Source organism: Rana temporaria, chromosome 11 (assembly GCF_905171775.1).
Source record: "Rana temporaria chromosome 11, aRanTem1.1, whole genome shotgun sequence".
In the NCBI taxonomy this organism is placed as follows: domain Eukaryota; kingdom Metazoa; phylum Chordata; class Amphibia; order Anura; family Ranidae; genus Rana; species Rana temporaria.
In genome coordinates this window covers 35,489,719-35,506,602 of record NC_053499.1, presented here as the reverse complement: position 1 = coordinate 35,506,602, position 16,884 = coordinate 35,489,719, and the positions used below count along the sequence as shown (strand labels likewise).

At 41.8% G+C, this 16,884-nt stretch overlaps 1 protein-coding gene across 1 annotated transcript in view; it reads right to left on the bottom strand.

Annotated features, from left to right (window-relative positions):
- Positions 1-492: 492 nt before the first annotated feature.
- Positions 493-16,884, bottom strand: part of LGR4 (leucine rich repeat containing G protein-coupled receptor 4) — a 136,304-nt gene continuing 119,912 nt past the window's right edge. Inside the window, exons 12-18 of the mRNA XM_040328344.1 lie at positions 16,522-16,587; positions 13,620-13,691; positions 11,914-11,985; positions 9,396-9,521; positions 8,251-8,372; positions 7,166-7,243; positions 493-3,987 (exon numbers count right to left, since the gene is read on the bottom strand). Of these exons, the coding sequence (XP_040184278.1) occupies positions 2,711-3,987; positions 7,166-7,243; positions 8,251-8,372; positions 9,396-9,521; positions 11,914-11,985; positions 13,620-13,691; positions 16,522-16,587 (1,813 nt within the window). The 3' untranslated portion in view covers positions 493-2,710. The remainder of the gene's footprint in view (positions 3,988-7,165; positions 7,244-8,250; positions 8,373-9,395; positions 9,522-11,913; positions 11,986-13,619; positions 13,692-16,521; positions 16,588-16,884) is intronic.

Here is a 16,884-nt window from a genome sequence, read left to right as displayed (position 1 = left end):
GGTGCGTTGCAATCTATTTTAGGTATAGTACAAATGGATACAAAAAGCATGATCAAGGCAACTTGGACAGCAAAAATATACATACAGTGGAGATTTTTTTTTTTAGAACACAAAATGTACCTCATAACCTGGAAAAAGTTGTAGCTTATGCATTGACATTTAGAACAGAAAACTCATCACATCATTTGTTGGTAAGAGATACATCAAGCACCCTGCTATTAAATTAGCACCGGATAAGAAAACTGACCAGAAAAGCACTTGTCACATTCCATGCCGTCGCCGCCATCTTGCTTCACCCTACCTATGCTGTGAAACGCAACCACGCATGCGTCAAAGTCATTTCGAGCATGCGCGGGTTTCCACAGCGACAGGCAAGTATACACACTCTCGGGTTTCTCGTCAGGAAAATAGAGCGCAGGTTCTCTATTTTTCTCGTCGAGATTCTGGCCAGATTTCCAGACGAGAAACCTGAAAGCCTCGTACACACGAACGGTTTTCTCGGCAAGAAAGCTCTGCCAGCAGTTTTCTTGCTGGTTTTTGCAGAGAAAACCGGTCGTGTGTACGAGCCCCAAGAGTCCTTTAGGTGATGAAACATTTTCAATTATCAGAAATGCCTATTTTTAATTGACTGCAAAAGATCCATTTTAAAATTATCAAACCTTAAATCTTCGCACTATTGGCCCATACCTGGTGTTCATTTGAAAAATGCTTTTCAACAAAACATGTATTTTGCTACAGCAGCAATGCTCTATTACAGCGGAGACTTGGAAAAGAGCACATGGATGAGCAGTTTGACAAAAACAAACTAGCTTCATAGAGTACCATATTCAGCAGCAAACTGGTAAACCATCCTCTGCCCCACCTTTACTCTTTCACAGCAAGGCCAAGAATACCCCACTTATGATCACAGTATTGCAAACTGAGAGGGCACCTCAAATGAGACCCAACAGCAAGTTATCTGGAGTTATCACGCACACAAGGTACACGGCTATGGATAAATTATTAATGCTTCACTTTAGGATTCTACTCACAACTGGTATGCACCATCTCAACCTATATGAGCACTCCGGTGTTTAGTGACTCCAAGGCATCATGTGAAGAGTGTCCACCATACTACTCTCTATAGCAAAGGCAGATGGAAATGCTTATCAGCACTATAGTTACTTTTGTACACCTACAATAGCGACAATCAAGTTTTTAAAATATTCAAAGTGTCGATAATTTTGTTTGGTGTTTAAATGCAACTCCAGACTTTTTTTGTTAGAACCTCCGTCAGATTTTAACTAGCTTAACCGATATCTGGAGTTATCATTCCAATTACCTCGCCAGGATCTTGTGTAAAGTACACAGTGTTACTGTACAAAGCCATAATAAAAGGGGGGCATTTGTACCCCTGAAACTGGTTGATTTTTATCATCACATCTGAATTTTAAAATGGACTTCAAATGTTTGCTTTTTGGTGCACACCCAGGTTTTAACTGCAGTCTGGGTCCCATTTGAGGAGATTTTCTCTCACTTAGTCTGGTTAATTACTGTCACTGGAATTATAGCAATTTCCCCAGAAGGGACTAAAACAGCAATGGAACCCCACAGAGGTTATAACATTTCCTCACTTAGTCCAAGTAAAATAAAGATAAAAAATATGGTTGATAAGCTTTAAAAGTCATTAATTTCTCGGTACCGATTTACCGAAATAACTGCCCAGTTTTGAAGTACCCATTCTGCCCGTCATTACCATGGCCACATTTGCCCTTGTGCGGCCTCCTAGACAACTTGGAAGCTAGCGAGTGTATTGATAGCCATTGTTTAAATGTCTATACAGTTGGGAAAAATTAGAACCCTTGTTAGGCTTTACTCATTATCCAGGACAACTCCAGACGGAAAAAGTAAATTTTAATTCTGTTGGAAGTTCTGTTTCCTTTTTCTACTTAAAAAGGGAATGCTCAAACACCCGTCAGATTTTCAATTTTCTCTTTCCCTGTTGCAAATCTTCTCACTTCCTGACTGGTAAAACGCTGCCTTGAGAACAAAAAAGTGAGGAAAAATCTCACCAATGGATCCCTGGATGGTAGTAAAACCTGACATGGGTTCTAATTCTTTCCCACTCTATCCAAATTCAAAACAATTTTTGGTTACAGGTACACTTTGCAAAAATGTACCAAGTACATGTTTCCATTAAAAAAATATTATATAATGGAGACCTGTGCACATGAAATACAAGTTCTGCAAACCACATGAGCATTCAATTTAGTCAAAAGAACATTGTGGAATGCTTATAAGCACAAGACCTTCTTCAAATGGCATTCCCTCAAATACCTACATGGTAGTATGTGAGAACTATACAAAACATTGAAAAAAATTCAAAAAACAGACATAACACAATATAAAAAAGGAAAACAAATACAACATTACATAGATTAGAACAAACAAAAACATTTCAGGTAAAATTTTGGTTTACACATTATTTTTTGAAAAGTCTTTTGACTTCCTCAGAGGCATTACTGTGTATATTAGAGTTTTTTTTTTTTAACTCCGCACATGTTGCTTCAAAGACCTCAAAGGGTTTTGTCCGAGTCCTGAAGCCATTGTCCACTTCCCTTCTTCTAAGCAATGTGCTTACAAAAGTGCTCCCTTTGCTATTGGGTCCTTAATGATTTGGGCTCTATGGCCACTGCTACAGTCCTTCAGAAATAAGTTTAGAAGTTTTGTCTCAGTCTTTCATTCTTGGTATATTATATGCATAACGAACCAAGGGAAATCCACGACTCTGGTAAAAACAGGCACGGCCACAGGCCTGGACCTGATCAGAACTGTCTGATACAAAAGAATCTTCCTCGTCTGCACAATCTGAATGGGCTGATTGAGTACCAAAGTCTGACCAGTAGTTTTCAGATCGGTGGCAAGGCACAACGGCCAACGTAGGACAACTGTGAGACTTTATCAAGTGTTTGCAAGGAAGTGGATTCTTTAATAGAACAGTCTCACAGTAATCACAAACTGCAAAGTTACCTTGTAAGTGGGAATACATTCCAAAGTCATAATAAAAATCTTGAGTCACGCATCCTCTCTGCGCATTGGTTGCAACTGCAACAGAACCATTTCGCTTTGTCAAGTGCCACTTCAAAAGTTTCCAGTCTTCTTTAAACTTGGGGTTGAAAAACACATACAGTACTGGATTGAGGCAAGCTGGCAAAGGGAAAAATATCAAAGTCACAGATTTCATTATTTCCGGAGTAATGGAAATCGCTGTGATGAGTGGTGCAAAGGAGAAGAAAGCAACAGGACAAAAGAAGATGCAGTTGGTGAAGATCAGCCAGGCCACATGTTTGATCATACTGGATTCTGAACTTTCTGAGAGGTCTTCCTTGTCCAACGTGCAATATAGTTTAGTGTAGGTGATAACCATGACCAAAAAAGCCAGCGAGTTAAGAAGAACCAAGGTTACTGTAAAGCCCAGGGAGGGCGTTTCTCCTGTCGGGAAAGGCAAGCAGAGAGGAGAGGAAGAAAACTCTCCGACATGAAATAATGGCAAGCATCCAGCTGCTATGGCAAGAAACAGAGCAAGAATTGATGCAATCTGAAATTTCTTTAAATGCTGGCTCTTTTCCTTCTTAATTATATCCTTTGCAGACAAACTCCGTTCAATGGCTGCCAAGGTCAAGAAAAAAATGGCACTCTCTGAAGAGAAAATTGCTAGGAACCCAGCCACTTTGCATCCACTGCCAGTTTCCCACCAGATGCCAAACTCTGCAAAATGTCCCCAAGAGACCGTGTCCAGTACTGTCAAAATGCCAGTATAAATGCCCATGAAGAGATTGGAGACAGAGAGGAGACCAATGAAGAATTTTGAGGATGTCATTGAAGAGCAGGAAGCAAACATGGTTACAATGACAATGATGTTGAAGATGAGGGCTAAAAGGAAGATGAACCACACCGTCAGCCGAATCATCCAGCTGCCAAGCAGGTACTCGCAAGGTTTGAAAGCACCTGAAAAACAAAAGTATATATAAATTATTAAACTAGAAATAAAATAATAATATCCACATACCAGATAAAGACTACTTGCGCATAGACAGATAGATTCCAACTTTCACTGAATCAGATATACCATCCATGCTTGCACTGACTGCTAGAAACCTGAACACCAGAAATATTTTTTCACAACTCAGCTCATTACTGGAAAGACTGTTCCATTCCGTAATTTTACCATCAGCAAACCTAAGCTGTCCAAGAACAGCAGTAGAAAGGCAACTGCTGAGAGTTTATATGTAGAAACTTGCTTAAATAAGGGGTAAAAGGGACAAAGATTTAAAATTGCACTTTATTCTCTAAAACATAAAGCTAGAAAAAGAAAAAATATATAGGCTGAAAATTAAAGGACTGTCCAGTGACATTCAAATAAAATCATGTACTTGCACAGGTGACATTGGTCATTGCCAGTCCAGGCTATGCTTGAGGCTAGGTTCACACATGTCCGGCTGCGGTTTGCAGTCCAGAGCGGTTTTGTTCACCGGTTCAGGCGCGATTCCAAACTAACCCAAAATCAAACAGGACCCTTTTTAAAAGCAGACCGCGGCTGCCCCAGACATATGTGAACCGGCGCCATTGAAAGCTGGTCTAGTTCACATGTTATGCGAATCGGATGTTAAAAACATCCGATTTGCATAAATGTGAATCGAGTCACAGGGCCAGATCCACAGAGAGAGTACGCCGGCGTATCTACTGATACGCCGGCGTACTTTCAAATTTCCCGCGTCGTATCTTTAGTTTGAATCCTCAAACCAAGATAAGACGGCATCTGGGTTCGATCCGACAGGCATACGGCTTTGTACGCCTTCGGATCGTATATGCAATACTTCGGCGTCTGCTGGGTGGAGTTTGCGTCGTTTTCCGCGTCGGGTATGCAAATTAGCTTTTTCCCACGATCCACGAACGTACGCGCGGCTGTCGCATTCTCTTACGTCGTCTCTAGTCGGCTTTTTCCGGCGTATAGTTAAAGCTGGTATTTTGCGGCGTATAGTTAGACTTGCCATGTTAAGTATGGCCGTCGTTCCCGCGTCAAAATTTGAATTTTTTTTTTTTGTGCAAGTCGTCCGTGAATAGGGATGGACGTAATTCACGTCCAAGTTAAAAAAATGACGTTGTTGCGACGTCATTTAGCGCAATGCACGGCAGGAAATTTAGGGACGGTGCATGCGCAGTTCATTCGGCGCGGGGACGCGCTTCATTTAAATGAAACACGCCCCCTACTCGCCGAATTGAATTAGGCGCCGAGAGATACACTACGTCGCCATAACTTACGGCGTAAATTCTTTGTGGATTCAAAGAATTAAAACGTAAGTTACAGCGGCGTAGCGTATCTCACATATGCTGCGCCCATCCAAATGTATGTGGATCTGGCCCTTAATGTTTATGGCTAGTTTGCCAGATATATTATATAGCTTTTCTGAGCAGAAGGCTGGAATCCTGCATGCTCAATTATACAAATTCTGACTTTAGTTCCCAGGGTAAAGATCTGGTACAACCCTTGCTATATCTCACTCAGTCAAGCTGCAATTACACTGATGGATCAACAGTGAGGTACAGAATATGGTGGGCCAGATCTAGACTACTAAAGGCTGTAAAGTGTTTCAAAAGGCCCAGTCGTGTTTTTTCCCCCCCAACTTTGAACCCAAAGCCATGCTTGCAAAAAAAAAAAAAATAGGGTTAGCACTTACTAACCATCCCCCCCACCACCAATACCTTCCGTGTCCAGGAGCTATGCTGACTGATCCATCTTTGGCATCCAGACCACTTATAGGTGCCTGGTCCCCCGTTGTGTCTTGTAAAGTAGGGTCTGGACAAATGACAACAGGCGGAGTGGCGGAGAGGGACCAGGCATTTGATACTTCTGGTGTACTGAATGCCTAGGATGTTTCGGCCATCGTAAGTTCTTTTTTTTTCTAATCATTTTTATTGAAAATTTTAGGAAAAAATAGTAATCCAACACTTAATAGAAATTACGCTGGCTGAATACTAGTATATATTTTTTTTTTAAGACAGCAAGGAATAGTTGTGGGAAGAGCAAGCATTAACCAATTTTCATTGCAAATGAATAGTGAGTGTCTTTAAAGAGTCTGCTTATTTGTACAAATACTTGCAGATGCGGCAAATGTTATGTGCAGGTAAATAATGGGGCTTACTCCGTACATGGATCAACAGCTTGGACATGGACAGTACTTATTAGAAGCCAATGTGGGCAATTTATCCACTGACTTTTTGATCGTTTTAGATATGTGAATAACTCAGAAACATTTTGTAAAAAGTATTGACAATTTACAAAAGCTACTCTGGCCCAGATTCTCAAAGGACTTACGACGGCGTAGCGCCATGTACGCCGCCGTAAGTCCGAATGAGTTATGCATAAATTCGGCTAAGATACGAGCGGTGTAAGGCTCTTACACCGTTGTATCTTAGGGTGCATATTTACGCTGGCCGCTAGGTGGCGCTTCCGTATATTTCAGCGTTGAATATGCTAATTAGCTAGATACGCCGATTCACGAACGTACGTGCGCCCGGCGTATCAAGATACGTCGTTTACGCAAGACATACGCCGGCGTAAAGTTACCCCTCATAAAGCAGGGGTAAGTCATGTTAGGTATGGACGTCGGAAACGTACGAACAGCGTCGGATTTTACGTCGCTTGCGCAAGTCGTCCGTGAATGGGGCTGGACGTAAGTTACGTTCACGTCATCCAGGCATTGAGCGGGTGTAATTTAATTAGAAAATTCGACGTGATACTGAGCATGCGCACGCATGCGCCGTTCGAAAAAAGCGTCATTTACGTGGGGTCATGCTTAGTTTACATAAAACACGCTCCCCGTTCCTCATTTGATTTAGGCGCGCTTACACCGGCACATTTACGATATACCGCCGTAACTTTAGACGCAAGTGCTTTGTGAATACAGCACTTGCCTCTCTAAGTTGCGGCAGCGTAGCGTAACTACGATACGCTACGCCTGCCTACATTTACGCCGATGTCTACGAATCCGGGCCTCTGCAATTATTTATCTGATCTCAACGTGTATGCTACCCCCCCCCCCCCCCCATGTTACGATTTAATAATCTTTTCTGGAAAATAAGCATTTGCAGAGAACAGGATTCTTAACACACAGAACAGAATTACCTGTGGATGGATTGCAGTGGACAGCAGCCTGGACATGATCCTTCTCATCCTCTGTGATCATATAATCTTCAAGGGTTCCTGTGACATCAGAAACAAAGTGTAATTAACTGGCAGTTATCAGAAGGTGTAGTCTATGCTCTGTATGATTCTCAGTTTGAAAGGGGTTTAAACATTTTTATACACTTTAAAGCGGAGTTCCACCCAAATTTGCAACTTTATCTTATCGCATTAAGTATATTGCACTCCATTATTACTCCATTATTTTTTTTGCTATTTCAGTACCTTGTTATTTAAGATGTAATCTGTATATCCGGTCTATTGCTCCCACTGGAGTTGATGACGTACATCCTGTATTTCCCCTCGCCGCAACTCTCATGGGAGCCAAGCGTCATGCTTCCCATGATTCAGTGCGGAAAGCCACCCAGCGAAACTCGCTTGATGTTACTTCCGTTGCCATCACAACGGGGGCGGGAACTTTCAACAACACCGCCTGTTGTCATGGCAACACTCCGTGTTGATGGAGCGGTGAATGGTGGGAAAGAAGCATTCACCGCAAACAGGAAATAGGGTCTTGTGGGCTTCAAGTGCCCACAAGCAAAATGGAAACGTCCTCCAGTTATTTTCATAAATGATCCTTTACAACGATACCGGACTGCGGAGGTTTAAGAAAACCGAAAGAGTGAGTAATGATTTATAATAGGGTAATTAATCTTATGGTAAAAAAAAAAAAACTAATCTAAGCGGGACCTCCGCTTTAAGTACCGGTATGCCTTTACTGTAGAATTCCACTTTTAATATTTTTCTAGAATATTAACTTTGCTAAGTAAAGAGTTTTTATTCCATTAGTAGAAGGTCTCCATTTTTTCAGTTGATATCCTGTATGAAGAAGCCTTTATTAAGAAAAGGCAAAAACATTTTAACAAAGATGACCCAACCCATGTGGCCCAATCAAAACTCATCATTCATTAATCTGCTGAAAGATGAACTTGAATAGTGTGACAATAAATGACATCCTTGGTTTACTTTCCTAGTTCCAATGTGCTCTTGTATATGTTTTTGTCTGTTTTACCCTGGTAGTTACATACCTTTCTCATGGTCCATCAGTAATTTCTGATACTTTGATCCATCATCTTCAATAGTTGAGGTCAAGTAGGAGTCACATGCAGAAAATGCACAGCACTGGTAAGCATACGGGACAGACACTGACCTTAAAATAGACAGGAACCCAACATCAAGAACAAGTAATATGTAATACATTATGTGGTCAATGATACATTGCACAGATGTTTCAAGATCAAAAAAGAAAATTACACCCACACCGATAGAAAAAGAAAAAATAAACTATAATGGCCGTGCAGACACAAATATAATTTGAACTGGATAGTTTATTTCTTCAAGGTTATATTCTGACAAAAACCATGTACATACAAATTGGTTGCAGGATGTGGATGAGCCAACAATGATATATCCGACTGTTCAAAAATAAATTTTCCACCCAGTTCAGGCTGTTTTCAAACTGACTTCTATAAAGTCAGGTGGTGCTTTAAAATGACACCCATGGCCAAATTTTGGCCGATTCAAGCGGTAGTTCACCCTCAGTGTCAACATTGTACCATAAAATCAGGCATTGTAGCGCGAGCTACAGTATGCCTGTCTCGAATTTTTTATCCCCGTACTCACAGTGTACTGGTACATTATAGATTCCGACTCCCGCGGGGAATGGGCGTGCCTATGGAGAGGGAGGATGATTGATGGCCGGCTCTGGCACGTCACGCTCCCCGAAGACAGCCGGAGTAGGTCTCGGCTCTTCACGGCGCCTGCGCTCAGGCTATGCGCAGGCGCCGTGAAGAGCCAAGCCTATTTCGGCTATTTCCGGAGAAGCGTGACGCGCCAGAGCCGGCCGTCAATCACCTTCCGTCTGGATTGGAACGCCCATTCCCCGTGGGCAGTCGGAATCGTCTATGTACGATTACACAGTGAGTACGGGGATAAAAAATTTGAGACAGGCATACTGTAGCTCGCGCTACAATGCCTGATTTTATGCTAGAAGAATTTTTTTTTTTTTTTTCTTGTTTATAGGGTGAACCCCCGCTTTCAGTAGAAATTGTATACATTCGAGCTGTACATGGCTATTCTTATTGTGCCTGGTTCCAGTAATTGCTTGGACCATGGGGTTTTCATGTTTACTGTATCACACACAAAAAAAAACTGAGCATTGGAAAACACTTACTGGAGTTTCAGAAAGTCTTTTGCTGGCAGTGACTCCTTGAAGGAAGGATTGCCCGTAAGCCTTAGCTGGGCTAGGCCATGAAGTCCTCCAGTTGGAAACGTTGTCAGGTCATTAAAACTCAGATCTCTGAAAACACAATAGCAGATTGCCAGATAAACAAACAAGCAAAACAAAAATGACAAACAAAAAGTGTATCCACCCCCACGCTCCCTAACTAAAAATACAAAGGCAATTAAAATCCAATATATTGCAGCTTTCTAGGCCTTAGATGCAGTGGCTGCATTCATTTTCATTCCCCCCCTAATTTTCATCTAGTGTTTCTGCCAGTACTACACTTCCCGTCCTAGGGTGACAACACTTACTCACTTGAAAAGTCAACAACATTGTTTGAGATCTCAGTTCAATACACAGGAAGTGACAAGGACACAAGATTTCAACGGGAATATTTGTGCACTTGTATGCTGCCGTATACATTTTGTTCTTTAGCAACCTTTAAAGCTGAACTCAAGGCACCAATACTGTGGCAGTTGATGGTTACCTCAGTGGCAAGTCACTTATGGCTTTCTTCTATTCTTAAAGCCTAAAAGTGGGCTTTTAGTTTCCCTGCATACAGGGACGTGTGTGCGAGGCAAAAATAAATTTTTCCTTGGGTGGCATTGCCCCCCAGGCGACCATGCTATAGCCGAATGATGGCTACAGTGCGGTCGTACAGTTCTGGGAGGACATCTATTGACTCCCTTCCAGAACCTGTCAGGAGTGGTGGGAGATGGTTGTAAACCTAGCTGTAAAGCACTGCTAGTTTTAGTGGCGCTTTTACCGCTGTTATAGCCATGCTTTTAACCCCCGCTAGCGGCTAAAGAAATGGTTTATAGTGCCTCACATTGCGGCGCTGCCAAAGTGCTTTGCAGGTGCTTCGACAGCTCTGCCTGTTCATTTCAATGGGCAGGGGCGGTTTGAGAGCGCTGTATACACCACTCCTGCACTGCCCCAAAGATGCTGCTTGCAGGACTTTTTTCCCCATACTGCAAGCGCACCGCCCCAGTGTAAAAGCACTTGGGCTTTCACACTGGGATGTCCTGAGAAGTGCTTTTCAGGTGCTATTTTTAAAACTAAAATGCCTGAAATGCACCCCAGTGTGAAAGGGGTCTTAACCAAAGGTGGACCCCAACTTGAGAGACTTTAAAGTTCAACGCAGAAGTGGCTCCCAATTCTGAATCACTTCTTTTGCTTAGAACAAAAACTGCATTATCAGAGGTCACATTCAGCACTACTACAGGTGAAGACAGGTATTACAGTTAAACAACTGAGATACAATGACATCATCAAATAAGACTTAGTCTGGTGAAGAAACAGTAACACCAAGGTGGCACTTACTAATATGGGGATTTGCTATAAGACACTTAAGCCCGGCCCATCATTTGCATGGGGTCACGCCTCATTTTCATGGCTCACGCCCACTTCCACCTACGCTGACTTACGCCTTCGAAACCCAGCGCAGTTTTGGGAGCATTGGCTTTGTGAATTCAATGCTTGCCTCTCTGCGCTGGGTCGGCGTAGCGTACAGGAGATACGCTACGGCGGCATAAATGTGCGCCGCTGTCTGTGAATCCGGGCCTTAGTGTGTAACTAAAGAAATAACGGCTGTGACCCCAAGAAGAATAAAGAGTGCTTCTTAAAGCACAAACACACAACAGCTCAGTGGCCTCAATGCGGTTGGTTGGTGGCATCCAACAGGGTTTGTCCAGCCTACCAAAAATCACTGTCAAAAAGAATAAGGAGCCACATACCAGTTGCCAGCCCAATTCACCATGTGTAGAACATCTTCAGTGTTTCTCCTCCCAAACCACGTCCCTCTAATGTTGTTCACCCTTCCACGGATATAGTCATAGATGTACAACTAAGCGTGAAATGCCTCCAAGGGGCATGGATTGGGAGGAGACCAGCTTAAGCCATTTTTATGCAGCACCACATTTTTTTTTTGACAGTAGTTATAGCCATAGCCACCCATGCAATCACTGTGGGGCTCAGAAACACTGGGGGCCGAAAACAGTATTCCTATATATTAATTTATACAGACTGCCTAAATGTCTATATACTTGGAAACAGAAGTAAAGAAGATTCTGTGTCCCTAGAAGGATGCATAGTTACACCCCTCAATAGACATACCTTTCCTTAAGCATGGATCCACTTAATTTAAACTGGAATCCTTCTAAACATGTAGGATCATTTTGACATGAGGCCACTGGAGGTCTGTGTTGTCTTGTAACCATGGTTTATAATACTATATTACAGAATTCACTTCTGGACATGCATCTGACATTTCCTATATCACCGCAAAAATCTTAATCTGACTAAAATGCACATTCAAAGCATGTTTGTTGTTTTAATGTTACATTACGTGGTTTCTGTTTCTACCCTGGGGGTCTGTGATCTTATTAAACCCTTTAGAAAGTAAATCCTCTTAGAAAATGAAAAGCAGCTTGGTAATGTTAAGAAAGGAGGAAGAGAATGCACTTACAGTTTAGATATGGAAGCCAAAGTTGTGAAAGCGTCACTGTGAATCCAACGGATGGAATTCCTGCTGAGGTCTCTGCAATGGTACAACAAACCTACATTAAATCCCTTAAAAAATATACAGGTACACCAAGTTTCAGCAAATGAAGCTTTGCAAGTCAATTTCACTCAATAATTATGGTGGGCTGAAATACTTGTGTACTTATTTGTCAGCACCAAGAGCCAAACTGGCCTGAGCCTAGCGAACATCCGATCAATCCGCACCCAGGCCTCCTTTATACTAGTAAAGAATACTACTGGGCAGCCCACACAGCCTCACTGGTTGCCAAGATGAAGGTGGGCACACGGTTCATTGGTTTTTATGGTGTGCTCGCTTACATACATCTTAGCAACCAATTAAACACTGATCTACCATTTGCCAAACACAGGTCAGATCAGGTTATCTATACCCTGTGCAACAGATTCTCTCTCTACCCGTCCCAAAAGGCCATTCAAAAAACATAAGCACTTCCGCCATCGCCAAAGAATCAGGTGTTGGGGTGTATTGGAGCTCAAGAGACTGATGACATTGCCACGTGACGGTGCTTGGGACAATGCTAGGCCGGAGCACTGCATCATGGGAGGAGGCCACAAGCTCCCCTATACCCAGAAGCACTACTGTAGGTATTTTTGCAACAGGTGGTAGATTGTTGGAGAGGTAAATTTCAGCAGGTTGGGACGACTTTACACAGACCCTGTTACTTAGCCTGCATGGGCAAAGTGACATTGAGGTTGATTTAATAACACTAGAAAGTGCAAAATCTGGTGCAACTCTGTATAATAGCCAATCGGCTTCTAAATTCAGCTTGTTCAATAAAGCTTTGACAAAAAAAAGCCTGGAAGCGGATTGGTTTCTATAGAGAGCTGCACTAAAATTTTCATCATCCAGTTTTAGTAAATCATCCCCATTGTCTCTTTAAAGCTGAACCCTAGGTAGATATAGAAGAAACCATTTATTATTTACTACATCTTTACAATAATTTTTGTAATTACAAGCCATGTAAGTACCTGAATTTCACCTGGTATTACCTGAAGTCATCTGACAGAGGGGGGGAAGGTCTTTAAACCCTGTGCAAGCTCTGACACAGATCAGCACAGAGTACACAGGGATTGGAGTCATCGCTCCTGCAGGGGAGGGCAGGGCAGATGGGGAGGGGAGTATCAGTTCCCAATCAAGAGAGGTTGTCACTTTGCCCAAAAGGGGCAAAATAGCAGATTCTTTAAAAAAAATGGAAATAAAAGTGAAGTAAAAAACTTTCTTGCAATCTCTATAAAACTAATTGTACATTCTTGGCACGCCTTGGTGCCAGGATGAATAAACGTCTGTGCACATGTGCAGAGTTGCATCATCCCATGCCAGCCAATCAAGGAGCTTGCTTGTATCGCCTCTGGAGTACTGCCAAGAATGGCTCCCCTTCAACACCAGAATTATGAGTTTATATGTGAATATTCACAGGTACGGCAATAACCTTGGAGGATAATTCTGCTAAAATAGTGCATCTAATATGGTGACCACAGATTTGCAGTCCCAGTTGCCATACAACCATCTCCGACCACTCCTGCTAAAAAGATATAACTGCCTGAGATATACATCGAGGACAGCCAGGTAATAGAGGTTATCCTATTGTAAGAAATAGACAAGAAGAGTATTTCATCAGATTCCATACTTACAGCACACGCAACGATGTCAAGCCTTGTAAAGACTCGTTTTGAACTTCAGTAATTTGATTGTGTTGCAGGTAACTATAAGAAGAACAAACACATTAATCTACAAATTCTAACCTGCTGTGTAAGATATAAAAAATAATTATAGACCTAGCAACAGACATCAATGTTTTATGACAGGAACCATATGAAAAAGTTTACTTAGTACACAGACAACTTTTAAAAGCTTTTCTGATGCCACACCAGTATTTACAGGCATACAAAATCAAACACATTATGGAAGAACAAAATAAAAAGGTTTAATCCATCTGTGAATGCACATTGATTTTACTGGAGAGCCCTATTGTAAAAGTATATCATATAACAAAACTGTTTTTGTTGAGGGGGTAGAACAGGTTTATATTGTTGTATGTGTCCCCACTGGAAAGATTCACCTATCTATTTATAATAATAGTGACAATGGCCACCTGGGCAGAAAGTGATGGTGACAATTTGGTAAGAGAATTTTCCACTCAGTTTGAAAAAAGATATCCTCTCAATTTGCGGTTGGGTCAGGAAAAAGGAAGTGAAGATAAATCCAAATTTTAAAAAGACAGAATAAAACGAAAACAAGTTTACATATACCAACATTTATTTTAACATTACATTCAGCCGAGTTGTGATAATGACATTAGGCTGTTTTTTTTTAAATCCTTGCCGTACATACCGTTTTATATATATATATATATATATGGTCACAGCGGCTTCCGGGTATAATCTGCGGGACCGGGCGTTCCTAATTGATTGACATGCTTTCGACTGGCGCATACAGCGCGTCACGAGTTGCCGAAAGAAGCCGGACTGCGAGTCGGCTCTATACAGCGCCTGCGCACCGACGTTCGGCTTCTTTCGACAACTCGTGACGCGCTGTATGCGCTGGCCGGAAGCATGTCAATCAATTAGGAACGCCCAGTCCCACAGATTATACCCAGAAGCAGCGGTGAACATACACACACACACACACATATATAAATAAATAAATATATAAAACGGTATATGTACGGCAAGGATTTAAAAAAAAACAAAAAAAAAAACAGCCTAATGTCATTATGACAACACGCCTGAATGTAAATGTTAAAACATTTTTTTTGGGTGAACCCCTGCTTTAAGCGGAAACTGTTTTTTCTATGTTTTGGTGATATTAAAAGAAAAAAGTGTGGAATTTAAAAAAAATCTGCCATCTGTCCCCCGCTACCTCCAAGACCAAGAACTGAACAAAGACCTCTGATCACTCCATTCTCGATACACAATAGAAATAGAAGGGTACACCGACCTAGCGCATTACCTCAACAAAATGTATTTCAAGATAAAAACAGCAATGAATATACTCACAAACATAATTGTAAATGCACATCGTAGCATATGAAATTGACTGCCTGAAGATCTAATCAAGTACATCGGTACTGCCAGAAGTCCAGGAGGCGTTTGAAAATGGTTGATGCGTTTCAAGGGTGAACCCACTTCACTACCCGGGATATGATGAAGAGGGCTCGCCTTGAAATGCTTCAGTCATTTTTGGATGCCTCCTGGTTTTACCGGCAGTACCGATGGACTTGATTAGACCTTCAGGCAGTCAATTCCACTTGCCAAGATATGCGTTTACACAATTTACTTTTGTGAGTATATTTATTGACGTTTTTATCTTGAAATACATTTTATTGAGGTAATGCGCTAGGGTGGTGCTCCCTTCTCTTTCCATTGTTGTCGTTCTATTGTTGTCAGTATCCAGTGGAGTACCAGGCTGTGGAGGGGGCGAGACCAGCTGGCTCAGGTTCTCAGCAATGCACGGAGAGGCTGAGCCAGCTGCCACTCAGGCATCTGGGTGGATGCCATCATTAAAGTTGGGCTCGTTCTAGGGCTTAGACCGGCTGAGTGATGCCAGCTAACAGCAGACGTTAGTCTGCTGTTGGCTGAATACAGGTCAAAGGAGTGCAGAACTAAGTGCACTTCCGTGACCCACAGGAGAAGTAGACTCAAAAGAGCTTTGGCCCTACTTCTCCTTTAATCTTGCTAAACCTATATTACTCCATCACATAAAAAGAAGCCTATGGGTTAAGTCAGTGTTTCTCAACTCCAGTCCTCGGGGCGCACCAACAGGTCTTGTTTTCAGGCTTTCCATTATTGTGCACAGGTGATTTGATCAGTTTCACTGCCTTAGTAATTACCACAGCAGTTTGATCTGAGGGAAATCCTGAAAACATGACCTGTTGGTGCGCCCCGAGGACTGGAGTTGAGAAACACTGGGTTAAGTTAACTGCATGCCAATTCGGATCATACATTGGCCAATCATTTTTTAGTTGCAAAAGTCTTCCGATTTGTTCAAACAATTCTAGAGCCTCCATCCACATCTATCTTATTAAGTAGTGATAAGCAATGAAAAGGAAATGGTGAAAAAAAAAAATCTGTGAAAGGTTCCAAAAAATTCGAAGAAAGGACACAAAATAGTAATAAATGTGCCTTTATGAATACTTAAGATACATGGGCAATCAGGTGGATAATATTGTGTCTAAAGCTGCCCATACACTGCTCAAATATCCGCAATTCCAGCTGAATCGGGTGAAATACAAGCCATAGGTGGCCCTGTTAATACCATCTGGAACAAAACCAAAGGAGCTGGCTGGAAAATTGTCAGCTGAGCAATCAGATGCAGGTATTTGGGTAGTCTCAGCTGTCTGAATCCAAAAGCCTACAGTTGGATTCCCCCATCCACGCTAAACAGCATGGATGGAGGAATCTAATTGATTTCACTCATTTGAAACACAAGGATGAAAACTAAACATGTATAGCTAGCCTTAGTCAATCAAAGATCTGTCTTGTCTATGGTTGCTTTAACCATTAAATAGACCATTGGATAGGGGCTGTTACTTACATTTCCTCCAACGAACTGCATCCTTTCAATCCATTCAGATCTGTTATTTCACTGTAGGACAGGTCTCTAAGACAAAAAAAAGGGGATCAAGAATGAAGATATTTAAAGGAAATCTGTAGACTTCTTAAAAAACATCATAAAACCACTCAAAAAGGAACCACTCATTACAGAAATATGAATGGCATTAAAAAAATAAAATAAAAATTGGAATGGTTATTGCCAACTTATTTGAAGAGGTATTATCCTACTTGCTTCACGATTTGTTCCATCAATAACCTGGAAAAAGCATGTATACTTTTGCATGCACGTACTTCTCCAGCGTCTAACTCACCAAATAGTAAAGCTAGTGATGGGAGGGCATCC